Source organism: Malaclemys terrapin, chromosome 7 (assembly GCF_027887155.1).
Source record: "Malaclemys terrapin pileata isolate rMalTer1 chromosome 7, rMalTer1.hap1, whole genome shotgun sequence".
In the NCBI taxonomy this organism is placed as follows: domain Eukaryota; kingdom Metazoa; phylum Chordata; order Testudines; family Emydidae; genus Malaclemys; species Malaclemys terrapin.
The window spans coordinates 9,882,912-9,897,937 of NC_071511.1; the positions used below are offsets into that span (position 1 = coordinate 9,882,912).

Below are 15,026 nucleotides of genomic sequence, written 5' to 3' on the forward strand. Positions count from 1 at the left end.
GGCATGCAGCTAGGTACCCCTTAGGTTTTAAATATGCTCCTTTCCTAACGTTGTAGGGACTAATAGTTATACTACACTGCTAACCATATCAATCAATGCCATGACTGCTGAATTACCTACTGGTGTCTCTGATGTGTTACTGCACAGATTACACTTCATGCATCACCACATTCATTTCTTTCACATTACACATGAGCGTGTCTTGTCACTGCCCAATTGCCCTCTTTTGGACAGCTTAACTGATGTACTATACAATGAACCTTACTGAGCAAACTTAATAGTATAGGAGCTGTGGGAAAAATTAGAAAGGTTGAAGCTTGAGTCCAGTGGGTGTTTAGGAACAGCTTGCGATGTTGCCAACAATAAATCTGAAGGTGTAATTAATGCACGTTGTAACATTTTGCAAGTATAAATGGCATAATAATAATAATAATAATAATAATGGAGATATCCCATCTCCTAGAACTGGAAGGGACCTTGAAAGGTCATCAAGTCCAGCCCCCTGCCTTCACTAGCAGGACCAAGTACTGATTTTGCCCCAGATTCCCAAGTGGCCCCCTCAAGGATTGAACTCACAACCCTGGGTTTAGCAGGCCAATGCTCAAACCACTGAGCTATCCCTCCCCCCCATAGCCTACGTGCCTCTTTTCTGGATTAGTTCCATACTATTCCCCCCCACCCCATTGACAAAGATGCGCTAGAGGAGAAGTAAATATCAAAGGCCCAATCCTGCAGCCCTCACAGACACAGCCTCCACTGAAATCAACGGGAGATTCACGTGCATGGCAAGTCCAATGTCAGACCTCCATTATTTAGGCAGCCGAGGCATAAATGGCACATGCAGAATTGAATTTCTTCAAACCGAAGTTAGGAAAGGGTTGGAAGTAAACCTGTGACCCAATCTGGCCAATGAGGATTCCACCACACACAGGTATTTCCCTACGTCCACCGGGGTTAGAACTTGCTGGCTGTATCACCCTCCCTCTGGCAGCAATATGTATATTTTGGGGGGAACGGGGAGACAGGGGAGTAGAACTTCTTCCCTGTGTTTAAGTGAGTGTATCTAAATATAAATACACGACAGGGTTTAGCAATCGGTAGGAGACTTGAGGCGGTTAACAGCTTTGAAGAAACCAAATCATTCAACCTGAGCTGACTTGAGAGGCTAAGGTGACTCTTTATATTTAGTACATATTTTTGGGGGGGAGGGAATGGGAGAAGGGGAGAGAAGACTTCAGAAATACCAGCATTATATTTTAAAGACCTGCTCCTCCTCAAGCCATGCCAACTTTGAACAATCTGCCTGGGCTGAGGCTGCTCTCAGGGTCTTAAGGCTTGTAACACAGATAAACCCAGTGAAAATGAAGTAGAGGAAGAATAAACTATAGATTTTTAACCATTCTCAAAAGTCTTGCTAAATAAAAAGGACCTACTGACACATTTAAAGAAATCTTTAATAACCTAAGTGTGACGTTGTGCAGTCTATATGGTTTTATAAAAACTTGATAATAAGTCAATATAATGTAACTGAGATAGTTTTAGAGAAAATACGGTAATAAGTGAATGTAAGTAACTGGGATATGCCTCATGCAAAAGGTCTCTTGTAAGGTATCATTACAAAGCTTATAATCTACTGAGTGTGATCATCTGATTTGTATAAATGTACCACTCTTGTATCTAAAACTAGAAATATAAAATGTAACTCTGAGGGCCTATTGTAATTGTGTAAAGTGTGGACCATTAATGATGGTTTGGAATCTTGATGACTCCCATTGTCTGCAGATGGCTGTATTTACCTGTGAGTCTTCCTGTATATGTGTGTGCTGGCAAGTGAGTAATGAAGTCTTGCAGTGACATGTGATCATGTCACCTGAACTGGAATCCATCTTTAACCTGGTGCTTTTCCAGTGAGGGGGGGTGGAAACCCAGAGAGACAAAGAGTTCCCGCCTTATGCAAAAGATATATAAAGGGGGGAAGAGAACAGAGAGGGGGAGAAGCCATCATGAAGAATCCCCTAGCTACCACCTGAGCTGCAACAAGAGCTGTACCAGGGGAAAGAATTGTGCCCAGGCCTGGAAGGTGTCCAGTCTGAGAAAAACTTACTGAAACATCTCTGAGGGTGAGATTATCTGTATTTAGTTTGATTAGGCATAGATTTGCGCATTTTATTTTATTTTGCTTGGTGACTTACTTTGTTCTGTCTGTTACTACTTTGAACCACTTAAATCCTACTGTCTGTATTTAATAAAATCACTTTTTATTTAGTATTTACTCAGAGTATGTATTAATACCTGGGGGAGCAAACAACTGTGCATATCTCTCTATCAGTGTTATAGAGGGCGAACAATTTCTGAGTTTGCCCTGCATAAGCTTTATGCAGGGTAAAACGGATTTATCTGGGTTTAGACCCCATTGGGAGTTGGGCATCTGAGTGCTAAAGACAAGCGCACTACTGTGAGCTGTTTTCGGGTAAACTTGCAGCTTTGGGACAGGAGAGTCAGACCCTGGATCTGTGTCTGGAGCCAGACGGGAGTGTCTGGCTCAGCAAGACAGGGTGCTGGAGTCCTGAGCTGGCAGGGAAAGCAGGCGCAGAGGTAGTCTGGGCACATCGGGTGGCAGCTCCCAAGGGGGTTTCTGTGATCCAACCCATCACACTAAGTACTTCAGAGAAGTACTTATTTACTGCAGAGTATGACTGTGGAAAGATACATGGGGTCTGATTCTCAATTTATGACAGCATAATGCTACTAACTTCAGTGGAGTTAATCCCAATTTGCTTCAGTTTGAGAGGCGAATGGAGCTATGCCAATTTATACCAGCTGAGGATATGGTCCACTGTGTGTGTACTTGCAGCAGAATCAAGGATGAGTAAAACAGGTATGGAAAAAACCCAAACAGTCCCACCTTTGCCCGTATCTTGATGTAAAAGGGAATCAAACTCCCAGCGATCAGCAATGTTTGGGTCTGAGTTTCCCACGTCTGATTTCCCGTCAGGAAGGACCCACAGTGCCGAAATAACATACGAAAGGCTATTCTCCTGCTCTTCCTAGCCACGACCAAAGTGCCAGCAATCTTGCTAGCAAGCCTATTCTGAACATATCTAGATTTGTAGACCCAGAGCTTCATATCCAGCCTTCTGGACACTTATGCAAACTCAACCCAGACTCCATACTGTTTGCCCATTTCTAGTGAGAGCAATCCAACACTTCAGTGTTGTGCTTTCCAGAATAGCCACAAAACCTTCTAATGAGCAACCTGCCTGTCAGTTCATTTCTTATTCGTTACTTTACCAGCCTATGGGAGCTTTTATTCCATTTTAGATGTATTTGTTATCTTCTCTAAAGCCCCGAGATGGAGGTTTACGGTTGGTGGTTTCCAGACTGCACACGTACCTTGAGCAAGAGGCTGCAAAGGCAGCGTAGCCTGGCCAGGCTGGATTGTTAGCAGACCTTGACGCTGCAAAGACAGGAGATGCTGCTGCTGCAGTTGTTGCATCTGTAAGAGCTGCTGCTGAAAGGCCAACTGCTGTGTAGCCACTTGCTGTTGCTGTGGCTGAAAGGGGAAAAAGGCACATTTGTCATTTCAGAACTAAGTATTTATACACGATATTTAAATGGCTCCCAGTTTCAAAACACTTCATCTGATTATAGTCGTCACCAAGCACCAAGAAAGGACGCTGAATGGAGGCTCTGACCACTTCTCATTAAAGATCCCAAGTCATTATTTCAGTAGCAGTGTTAACCACAGGATTGTGGCCAAATTCCACGTTGGGCAATGACATTCTTCCTACCTAAACTCCCCCTGCAAGTCACATGAAATATTTATTCTGCATTTCTTGGTCTAAGTTGTTGTGTTATATTGCGCTACAGAAGTTTCAACCCAGAAGTGGTCGCATTTTGGTGGTGAATAAAGCAATCCGTGTGTAGTCTGAAACAATTGGTAATACTTCAGGATGAACAGCGTGAATATAAATGGAAAAATCGCATTGCAAGGTCATATCATACTTAAGAGGAATGAAAAATAATCCTGTGCCATGCTCCATTTACGCATGCAGGGATTGTCTCAACTATTAAGGCAACTGATTGGGTTAATTTATTGCATTTTCTATACTTGCTCTCTCTTATTCATTAATCAAGTTACAGTACTTTCTCCTGAATATTGAATTGTTCCATGCTATATTTAAGACTTTTACTTTCTGCACTTTGAAATTTTTAATTATTCTCACTAGAAAGAAGACAGAGTTGCTGTACTCCACTGGGATTTGAACCTTGAACCTTTGAGGTGTAAAAGAACATGTTGCTTTTCTCACTATTGAGCCCGGAGAAGCTTTTAACTACTCTGTTTATCACTTCTGACATAAATAAATGAGAAAAAATCAGACCTTTGAAGAAGAAAAACTTCATCTAATATTGTTAATTAGCCATGACAAACGATGAAATAACATTGTAAATCTTTCACAGAAACAGCCACTAGATTTTAATTACATACATTCATAATTTAGCAAACAACATCTTACTTGAATGGGAGTGTTTAATATGTACTGTACTCCAGGCTTCAGAGTTCTTAATTTTGCTTCAGTTTAAGGAACCCTCTAGGTTTTGCTTCCATGCTCATCTTGTATTTTATTTGCTTTGTTCTTAAAAAACCATGAAAGGCTTTGCATTTTGATACATATCTTTTTATTTATTGTACAATGACAGGAGGAAAACTTTTGTTGTGTAAAACATCAATACATCATGCCAGTGTTTAGCAGTTCCTTGTGCTAGCCAAAAACAATTTATGTAGATTTCCTTTGTAATTATCTGAGTGATAGAAAGATAATACAGCGCAGCAGTACAATAAATAGAAGGAAATTATCTAATATCCCTAATCTGCTAGGAATCATATCAAGGTGGAGGTCTTATCCACATTAGAGCTAACAATTACGGAAAGAAAATTAACTCTTACAAAACTGCAGGCACTGGCACTCTTACAAAGTGTCCAATCACCACCTTTTTTTCATTTTAACACCTTACAATCCCTGAGTCAGATCCTCAGCTGGTGTTCACAGTGAAATCCATTGACGTTATGGAGTGACACTGGTTTACACCAACTGAGGAGCTGGCCCCACATTTTAAAAAGTCCCTGAAAAAAATTAAGGAATCAATTCACCCCATTCACATATGGAATGCTCCATTCGGATCACGGGAGAGGCATCAGTGCAGTGATGAGAGAATAGACCCAGTCATGCTCAACTTGACATAAGCTTGATTTTTAAAAAAGACTATTGGTGAAAGTTGAGAGTAATGGAAGCTATTTTTGTTCTAATCCCCAAATGGTTTATTTTATAGCAACAACCCAACCAATCTCATATTAGCAACCAATTTCAGACCTACCCCCATACCACTGAGAAAGTTAATTGAGTGCTTTTCTGAAAAACAAAATCTACAGTACCGACAACAAAAATTTAAATAAATTAAAACTAAGAGCCAGCATTTTCATTTGTAAAACAGCATGCTCAAAATGATCCAATTGTTTTTCCTATTTCGCAAGTTATCAGATTAATGGAAACCACAATGATGGTGATGTTCATGTTTGAATAATTTTTGGCTCTTCAGATATTCTCATAATAAAAAATTATGAACGCGATCATATTAAAAAAACAGAGTTAAAATATTCCCGGGTTTGGACATGTTGGTTACTTGCCAACTAATGTAAATTAAGATTTTACAACACTTTATTTATATAAATTGACTGATGCCTGTTTGGTTCTCTTCTCAGCTATCCCTAAGAAAAGCTCATGAAAGCTCTCTCATTTGAAAAGCCAGGATATAAAAGTATACAAGGCCCATTGTCCAAGAAAGAATTTAAAAGCAACACACGTTGCCAAACTGTGCTCCCCACCCAGTTACCAAACACAGGATACAAGTCAGTTTGTTTACTTCTCACAATTGAATGCATACAAAAAAGGTCTCAGTGCAGTCCTGTTGTCAGGTCAGTAGTCAGTGTTAAAATGCTGAAATATCCTGATAAAACTTGCATTTTTGATCCCCTCCCATAAGCTTCTGTCAAAGGTCTGTTTTCCTTTCTTAGGTTACTCCCTACCGCCTAACATAAACTGTCAAAACTGCTGGAGGACAAACGGCCTTTTTAAAACAATTCTCTTAGCCCAACTGGAACACACAAAATGGGATTCTTCTGCTACCTTTATTTAAAAATTAATTCTGTCCGCTGCTTCTCGAAGTCAGTTCTGTCAGGTATCAGGGAATCAGTTTTGTAGACTAGATGAGCTAGTGTTGTTTTTTTTTTTTAAAGATTGCAGTGAGTTATAGAAAGAGTTCTTGCAATCACTAACGGGAACTTGCTCTGCATCAAGCTGTAAATTCCCCTTAATATAACGTAAAAGAAAAGGATGCAGAAGTCCTGCGTATTGTCCTGGTTATAGGTCAAATCTCTCTGACTAACAGCGTTTTGGTGGTGGATTTTTTTTTTTTTTTTTTGGTAAACTGATGATACAATATTATGAGCCACTAATGACTGGGGGATACAGTAAATTAATAGGCTTGTTCCATCTGTCAATGTCCAATTTCAAACCATGTTAAAATCATAACCACCAGTCCACATCACAAAATTGCTAGCATGTGACTCTATTGTCATTTTTAGCACAAAAAAGGACCACCAACTGCATGCTAATTTAGTAAGAACACCCTCTTTAGCTCAGGAAAATGGGGCTGAAAAACCTGTGGGATGAAATGCATTGTTGAAACAGGCCTCTAACTAACATCATCAGGGGAAAAAAAAGTAGTAAAAGGAAAAGAGTCTTGGACCTTATTCTCCTATGTCTATTATATTATAATATTCTTCTTAAAACAGGAAGGAGTCTTTTCTTATTGTAACTCTGGATAGTGCAATATCAGAAGTGTGACCACAGTAAATCAGTGTGTTAGATATTAAAATGCCATCACATTGTCTAACTTCCCTTCTTGCCTTTTAACACAAAGTATTTTTTTTTCTTTCAACTTCAAGCCATCATCTTTGTGTCGGAGATGCTCTCCTGTCTGACAACAGCAATTTAGAAGAGTTAACTTTTATCGTTCATTCTGCTGTGTAACTTTCCCCTTCAAATTTCTTTATCTGCCCTCTGAGCTCATCTGAACTTTCATGTTCTCCCAGCATGCAGGCTTGCATTCAAAACTATGTCTAATAGACCAAATAAGAGGTTAATAAGAAGTGGCAACAGAAAGAAAAAATACAATCCCTGGTAACTGATAAGAATGACAGTGGCAGCCCTTTATTGTTTGTCTTCAAATATAGAGTTAAAGATCTTTAAAAAACTAAATTTTGACGCCTTTGAAAAGAAAGAAGCACAAAATAACAACAGGGGGTTATTGCCTGCCAGCCACAGGGGAGAAGCTCCATAATTCTTATTCTCCCTTTTGAAGGCTGTTAGAAATCTGATTCAAAAAAGCAACAGCAGAAGGAGAAAGCCTCTTGAGGCTATAGCCATTTCCTGTGATCATGCATAATGCGCTTCAAAAGTGGGTTTTTACCAATTCTGTTGATCAATTGCACCTCCTTCATATTCCCTCTTTTTTCTGCTGTGTTTACATCTGATGTGACTCAATGACAAGCACTGTCTGAGACTGTGAAACAGACCTGTCATGTTGATTTATGGGCGCATCAAACCACGACTTGTCCAAACTGAAGCTTGCAGTTCATTAATTAGAGAGTTGTGACTTTGAAGTCAGCTTTCAGACTGTGGTTTTTAACATTTGGCTTAATTTATATGCTCTTGAATGTGGATCTCTAAGGAAAAAACTGAAATTCCCTTCTTGTCTTTGAACTTCTTTTGACCGCACAATAATCATTTCTTTGTCCAGAGTGATGCCTGCATCCCAGAGTCATTAACGCACATTGAACTGCCACTGATGAGTAAGCCCTACTGAATTAGAAAAACAGCCAGCAAAACAAAGCTGAGAGCATTCTGCACAGTGATATCTCACAATTACATGCCTTCCCTCCCTGTGCCATTTCCATTTTAATTACTGTTAGTCCTTTAGATTTACATTTTAGACACTTTTTAATCTGTTCCTTTTTTATTAGAGTGGCGCCCGTTCGCACATTGTAGTTAAGGTTGTGTCAGCGTTTCCACTATAAACCCCCTGTTTTCAGTGGTTTAGAGCTCAACTGTAAAAATTCAGACTGGGTTGAAATGTGGCATGGATGGTACAACTTGCCAAATTTGAAAAGAAAAGAAAAAAAATTGGTCGGGCCATTTTTATTATGTGTACTTTGCGCAGCATGCCTGCCACACTGACAGGAACGCCTCACCGCTAGGAAAGGCATTACACAGCATATTGTGCCAAGAAGCAACTTATTATGAGGTGTCCATCCAGGCACTAATGCCACTGACTACTAATGTTCAGGTCCCTGAACATGGATTTACATAGTTTCTCATGTCACTTCAAGGAGGAATTTTGGTTTCTTAAATTTTAAACAATAATAATATCGCTATAAACGATGCAAAGTTCTGATTGTGATAGAAGTTTAGAAAAGCAAGTGTATTCAAAGTTCAGATAGACTTTTGGCCCTAACTTGTCCCATTCTGTCTAGGTATTGCAGTGACAACAGATCGATGTCTCCTGCTATTATACAGATCACGTGTGCTGTAATAGCTAGGCACAATGTGAGGAGTTGAGATGGCCCTTCAGCCTTATCTTTGCATCTCAGATTTTGTTGGTCCGTGTCACAACAAATGTTCCTTAAATGCAGTTCTTGTTCTAAGTTACAACTATGACAAATGTGTAATCTGAGCCTCTGCCTTGATACAGGGAACCTGCACTCAAAACCTCTTGAACTATTTCCCTGCTTTGAGAGCACAGCATCTTGACTACTGCATCCTTACTTTCACCCAGTGTACAATAACTCTCTTCCAAAAAACTCTCTCCAAAGACACTAGTCAAGATACTTGTTCCAATACTCACACCAAACAGCAAGGTGTGATGTTGTGCTGTAAAATATGTGGCAGCAAGCAAATGGAAAGCACAAGAAAATAAAAGAGAAAACAGGACAATAACTCCAAAGCTGGAAGCTGAGACCTGATAGAGTCAGCTCAGTTGTGTAATCATTTATAAGATGAATGACAGTTTAATAGCCACTAGGCAGTCCCCTGGGATCTGTGGTTTGAAAGTAAAATGGGTATTGTCTGTACCTCTTTAGGCTGTTTTCCAGCATGTTGTTGCTGTAAAAGTTGAAGCTGCAACTGTTCCTGTTGTTTCTTATAAAACTCTTGAAGCTGCTGCTATAAAGAAGAGGAAACATGGTAAGTAACAAAGAGGAGGGACAATTCAGTGTCCCTTTTGGTGTAACACACAAACTGTGATTTGAAAAACAGCATCCTTTTATCTGTAATGGTCTGACCTTTAGTTTGAAACTCGACAATAAATTCAGTGCACACTGACTATTCTTGGCATTATCGTTTGAAAAGTAATCTCCAAAATGAACTGATGAAAAACATACCATTTTCTACACAAACTAATTAAAATAAGGCAAGGAATGACCTTTGATTGTAACAACAAAGCCAAAATGCCCTTGCTGAGAGAGGCTGGTAAATCTCTGTTGTGAAACATATACATGCTTTCTAAATGATAGGGTTTGACTGTATTAAGTTTTGTTCAATACATACATAGACATCACAGATAATACCCCTCCCCCTCCCCACTTCCCAGATGGATAGTAGATGTACGCCGTTTAGACATCCACTCAGTGAATGAATGAGTGAGAGAGTGACAGTGAGGAAAGAGTACACAAGGTTAGCTTGTAGTGGCCTTTAAAGTCATCATGGAATTAATGTTGTGCAGCACATTAAGGTAAGTAAACTTTAAAACCATACTTCATTTGTTGCAAACTTTTAGCTGACACAGGCTCACATGTTGAATTGGGTACCCAGGAAAACGGATGCTCCGCAATACATTTGTTTGTTGAAATTCAGGGGTTAAAGCTTGCAAATATGCCACGTTTCTGTTGACGCGGTTTTGAGAGTCCCTATTGTTCCAAATGGGTTTAATATGTTTTAGAACTGAACACGCCTCTCTACTATATTCTTTGTTTATTCCAACTAGTCAGAAGGAAGTGATGTGCCAAGGAGAATGCAGGTGTGAGCAATGGCGGCATCTGTAGGATTCTTGTTTCTTAAACATGTATCTTTATGTAGCTATCTGGAAAAGGCTGCTAGCTTTAGTCCCTGCACTTACGTTTTCAATAGCCATCACTAGCTTTAAGTACAACAGAGCAATCAGCTCACCCCAGATATAAGATATGTACTCCAGTATGTAGGCAGCTTTCACTACAGGAATATTTAAGGACATTAGCACCCCTATAATAGCCATCTTACCAGCTGTAAAAGAAACAATTACCTGTTGAAGCATGAGTGCCTGCTGCTGCTGGAGCAGGACCTGGAGTTGCTGGGGAGTTAGCACTTGTTGCTGGAGGATCTGCTGCATTTGTTGGGGAGTGATAACTTGAGGTGTCATCATAGCCACTGACACTGGAACCTAGAACATTAACACAGTGGGCATAAGAAGTCAGAACACTTTGTAAAGAGTTCTACTACAGTTTATTTTACTTTTTAACGTTGAGCATTTACTTTTTATCCTGATAATATTTGTCCATTGCTAGGTCTACGGAACTGGTTCAGACACCATCCTGTTTTCTGCTGTATTGCTTACTTCTCATCCTCTGGAGTGTCAAAGTACTGAAAAGCGCATGAGCTTCTAGAGCCCACTGGAGTAAACATGAAAGCACTGATTTTATTTTCTCCCAACTACAGCCTCTTTCTCCAAAACATCATTGCAATGAAAATTATTGCAATATATGAATAAGCTGTCAAGATAGATCTATTTGTAGAAGAAACAGTCAACTCAACAAAACAGACACACACAAAAAAGAAAAAACAATGTGGTGTCCCACATTGATGGGATCTAGACCCTCGTAAGACAATGATTTTAGGAAAATGAGTGAAAGCTCAGAGATACGACTAACAGCACCTACGTTCCTATGCAATTTTAACAGAAAGACCCTACTACGATGTCTTTACCATTCCATATTCACCCAGCATACAGATGTCTTCAATTCTTTCATATTACGTGAGATACCATTAAAAGCCGCTTTCCATGACATTTCAGTGACAAACAGCTACAGTGATGAACTTGATAGCATTTCATATTTGCAACTGTTAACACGTTTCTGCACGGGCATCTCTGCAAGGAACCTGTACACTGTATCTGAAAGGATGATGTCTTGTTCAGATAAAACACTGACATTAAAATGACAGGCTGTCTTGGCCAAGGTTACACAAATTGTATTCAAGCGGATACCTAATGACAATGCTATGAATTCTGCAAGCTTTCTAGAATGTAATTTAGCTATTCAAAATAATCACTGCACTTGTATTTAATTTGCAGACTACATGAGAACCATTTTGTCAGTCCCAGTAATGCAAGAAGACTATTTCACTAGAAATAATAAAAAAGGGAAAAAATAGAAAGAAAAAACAACAATAGAGCAAAAAGACAAAACCCATATGACTTTTAACAGTAATATTTAAGCACCTTACTTTTCTTTAGTTTCAAATCAAATATGTGACAGCACAGAACTAAAAGCAGTAAAGGATATACTTTGTTAAAAAGGATCTCTTGTCATCTCATGTATTACAATAAAAGGTAATAACATGTTTTGCACTTTCTCTGCGCACCACTTTTTAAAAATCAGCAGACAATAGCTGATCAGAAGATAAAAGAATTTTTAAAAAAAATCTTTCAGAGTAGTAGTAAGCAAGAGAGAAATGCAGTATTAATTTTATGTAACATAATGTCTTAATATGCAGTTTATCTTGACTTTTTCACATGATTTGTCCTGTCATTTGCATAGCAAGCTCTCATTCCTAATTTCACAGTCATTATGCACTGATGTCCTGATTTCTCAGCATCACTAATTTTGATGAACTAAAAATGGTTCCTGAAGGTCAGATTCACGTACAGTGCACATCCTCCAGTGCTGTTGTGTACATGTTATGTGCAATTCCCAGGAACTGCTTTTAAGACATTTGTTTGAAAATGGTTACGCACTTTTGACATCTCATTTATATGGCACGGGAACGTCACCCAGAAAGTTCTCAGTATCACAGAGCACTTCTGAATGTGCACTATGGTATACATCTGGATAACCCACCGTAATATCCAACAGACAGTCACATCTGATAACTATGAAAATAAAGATTTAATTACAGGACAATTTCTGGTTCCATTGAAGTCCATGGTGAAACTCCCAGTTACTTGGTTGGGACCAGGATTTAGCTGTATGTGTATTTCTATAGTGAACATACTGGACAGCAATTGCACTACAGAAGTGCTATAGCAATCGAGACCGACCCTGAGAAGCCTCAATCATTTGTCAGTAAACTCTGAGTATCCTAATCCATGTGATTTTTAAAATAACTTTTTCAAAGTAGAATTTTTTTACCTTATATTTGGTAGTCACCATACTAGCCTTTAAGCTTTACTTGTCTTTGTTATTCCATCCAAAAGAAGTTTACTTTTCCTTGAGGTTTACACTATCTTTTATTGAAGTATGACTGAGCAAACAGAGAAGGAAGCATCTTTAAGTATGTTTTCTGTGCTATTCTTGGAAGATATACAATACAAATACTCTTCAATCAGATTTCTGACAACAACCAGGGATACAGACAGGAACAGGGTGGGGTGCTGTAAAACCCTACAAATCAGTGATTAATACTAAGGGCCACATTATTCTGCCCTTGGTTATGGATGGACAACTCCCACTGACTTCCATGGGAGTTGTGCACGTGGGTCTAAGGGCAAGATTTGCCCCTATATTTGAGAAGTGTTTGTGTACCTTCCAATAAAGAATTTCTAAACAGAAACTGTTAACACTTTGCTAAAACAGAAATGTTTTACAGGTAGCAGAAAACACATATATGGCATCTTTCAGACAGCGGGAGCGTGCTGATGAGCTCAACTTACTTTTATCATCTGAAACCACACTGTCACACCAGCTAGCTCTGTACTGCTAAAGAGGGCTCTGCCTTTAATTTATAAACGTAATAAAAGTTAGATTTACTCAAAGTTTCTGCTCCAGCATATCATGAAAATAACTTATGGAAACCTTTAACAAACATATTCAAATGGACCAGAAACTATTGTGTCAAAGAATAAAAAAAAAAAAAAGAGCACAGTTTAAGGACTTTAAATAGTTAAGAATTATGGCCTATATATCCACTCCCTTAACTCCCAACGTCCAACTTTTTCTTGTAGCTAGTCCCTAGTAATACTAGGAATCAAAGGGCATGCAGCACCAGCAATAGCCTATTATAGCCCACACTTTATTACCCATTACTACTGAGGTCATTAGCGGTAAGAGTGATTGTACCGGTCTTAACCTATTGATCATTGTAACTACTATCATTTAATCCCGTGTTGAATGTCTGGAAAGCTGCTAAAGGCACACAAGAGAGAGTGCTTTAGAGTTGAGAAATATAGCCAAAGCTTGGAAATTACACTTTGATTCATAAAATCTAGCCAGTGGTTTAAATCAATAGTATTTAAAACAGTCATGTAAGTTCTTAACTACAGCTCTCTAATATTTATAGATCCCTTTTTGAGTGTATTCAGTCAAAATTAAACTTTATTTTAAGATACTTTACATTACTTCAGAGAAAAATATTTATTTCTGATCTGTTGTGTGATAGTAAGTCACACCTGAACTGGGGGCTGTTAGTTTTAGATTTCTCTCTCTCAATCGTCAATTTAAATGTGTTGCCAAAAACAAAAACAATTATAATTATAAACCTACACTGAAAATGGCTTACCTGTTTAAGCACATGAAAATGAATGTGTTTTATGAGTTAACAATAAATCACAGAAGGCAGTTTATGAAGAACTAAAATAATTCTGACTTTCTGCCTTCAGGGAGTTGAAGTTCAAATTAACTACTGGCAGATACATATAGAGAATGCTAACTTACCAAGAACAATAGAAATCACCCTTAATTAGTTGTTTATTTTTATTTTCAGAAGGACACAGTATTGTTGTTGTTGTTGGTATATTTAATAGACTGTATGCTGAATTGTTGACTGATAACAATAGGGTGTGGGAGACACCCAGCTGCATGTAAATCTGGCAGTGGAGGTAAAAATACAGCTGCATTTTGGCTTTTGGAACTCTACTAGTATAGACCTGCTGACATCCTAATATCATCAACGGCAAAAAATGTCTTTAATACTAACAATTGCTTTCAGACTCTTTATATTTCTCTCAAGACTCTGTTTGCTATTTCTCGGGATTCCACAACAATCCTTTCTACTCTGGGCCATCTCCTCAGCCCTGCCATATACCATGTTATAGGATGCTTACCAAGAAAAAGAAAAGAAAAACTTAAAGAACTTGGGCCAAGTTCATCCTCAATGTAACAATGGAGTTACACCAATGACGCATTTGGCACTGTTCTATCTAAATAGGATAGAGTTAAGAGGAAGAAAAAGATTATAATCCATTTTTCCCTTTTCACTTATATTAACATAATTAAATACTAACCAAATATTTTCAGCTAGTTAAAACTTGTATACAGAATAAACCAGCACAGAATGCAATTTGCACATATCTCATTACTGGAGCTGGTTGTACTATTGTTAACTATCACAATACATTTAAGAGGTGGATGATTTCTTTAGTTAAAAAACCCACAAAACTAAAATCGTTGTCAGCAAAACCCTTATCCCTTGTGACAGTGTGTTAAAATTTGGCACAAATCAAGTTACTATGCCAAGTATCTGGATTTGAAGACTGTTTCTTTGGATGAAGGCTTTGTTGCCAAAAGTTAAATGGAGCAAAAATATAACTGAACGCACAAAAAGAAAGAATGAAGGATAGAGCACTAATTAAAAAAGTGGACTACATGGAAAATAGAGCTGTATAAATAAATAACCATTAACTTGAGTGCCTATCATAAGACTAAAATGTGAAAAATACAA

The 15,026-nt window shown here is 38.4% G+C and overlaps 1 protein-coding gene across 19 annotated transcripts in view; it reads right to left on the minus strand.

Annotated features, from left to right (window-relative positions):
• Positions 1-15,026, minus strand: part of FOXP1 (forkhead box P1) — a 508,113-nt gene that overhangs the window by 84,419 nt on the left and 408,668 nt on the right. For 17 of the 19 annotated variants that reach the window (XM_054033886.1, XM_054033882.1, XM_054033884.1 and 14 more), the window contains 3 exons: positions 10,396-10,533; positions 9,192-9,281; positions 3,394-3,553 (listed from right to left, as the gene is read on the minus strand). In XM_054033886.1, coding sequence (XP_053889861.1) covers positions 3,394-3,553; positions 9,192-9,281; positions 10,396-10,533 — 388 coding nt within the window. The remainder of the gene's footprint in view (positions 1-3,393; positions 3,554-9,191; positions 9,282-10,395; positions 10,534-15,026) is intronic. The other 2 variants (XM_054033896.1, XM_054033890.1) reach the window with 1 other exon arrangement.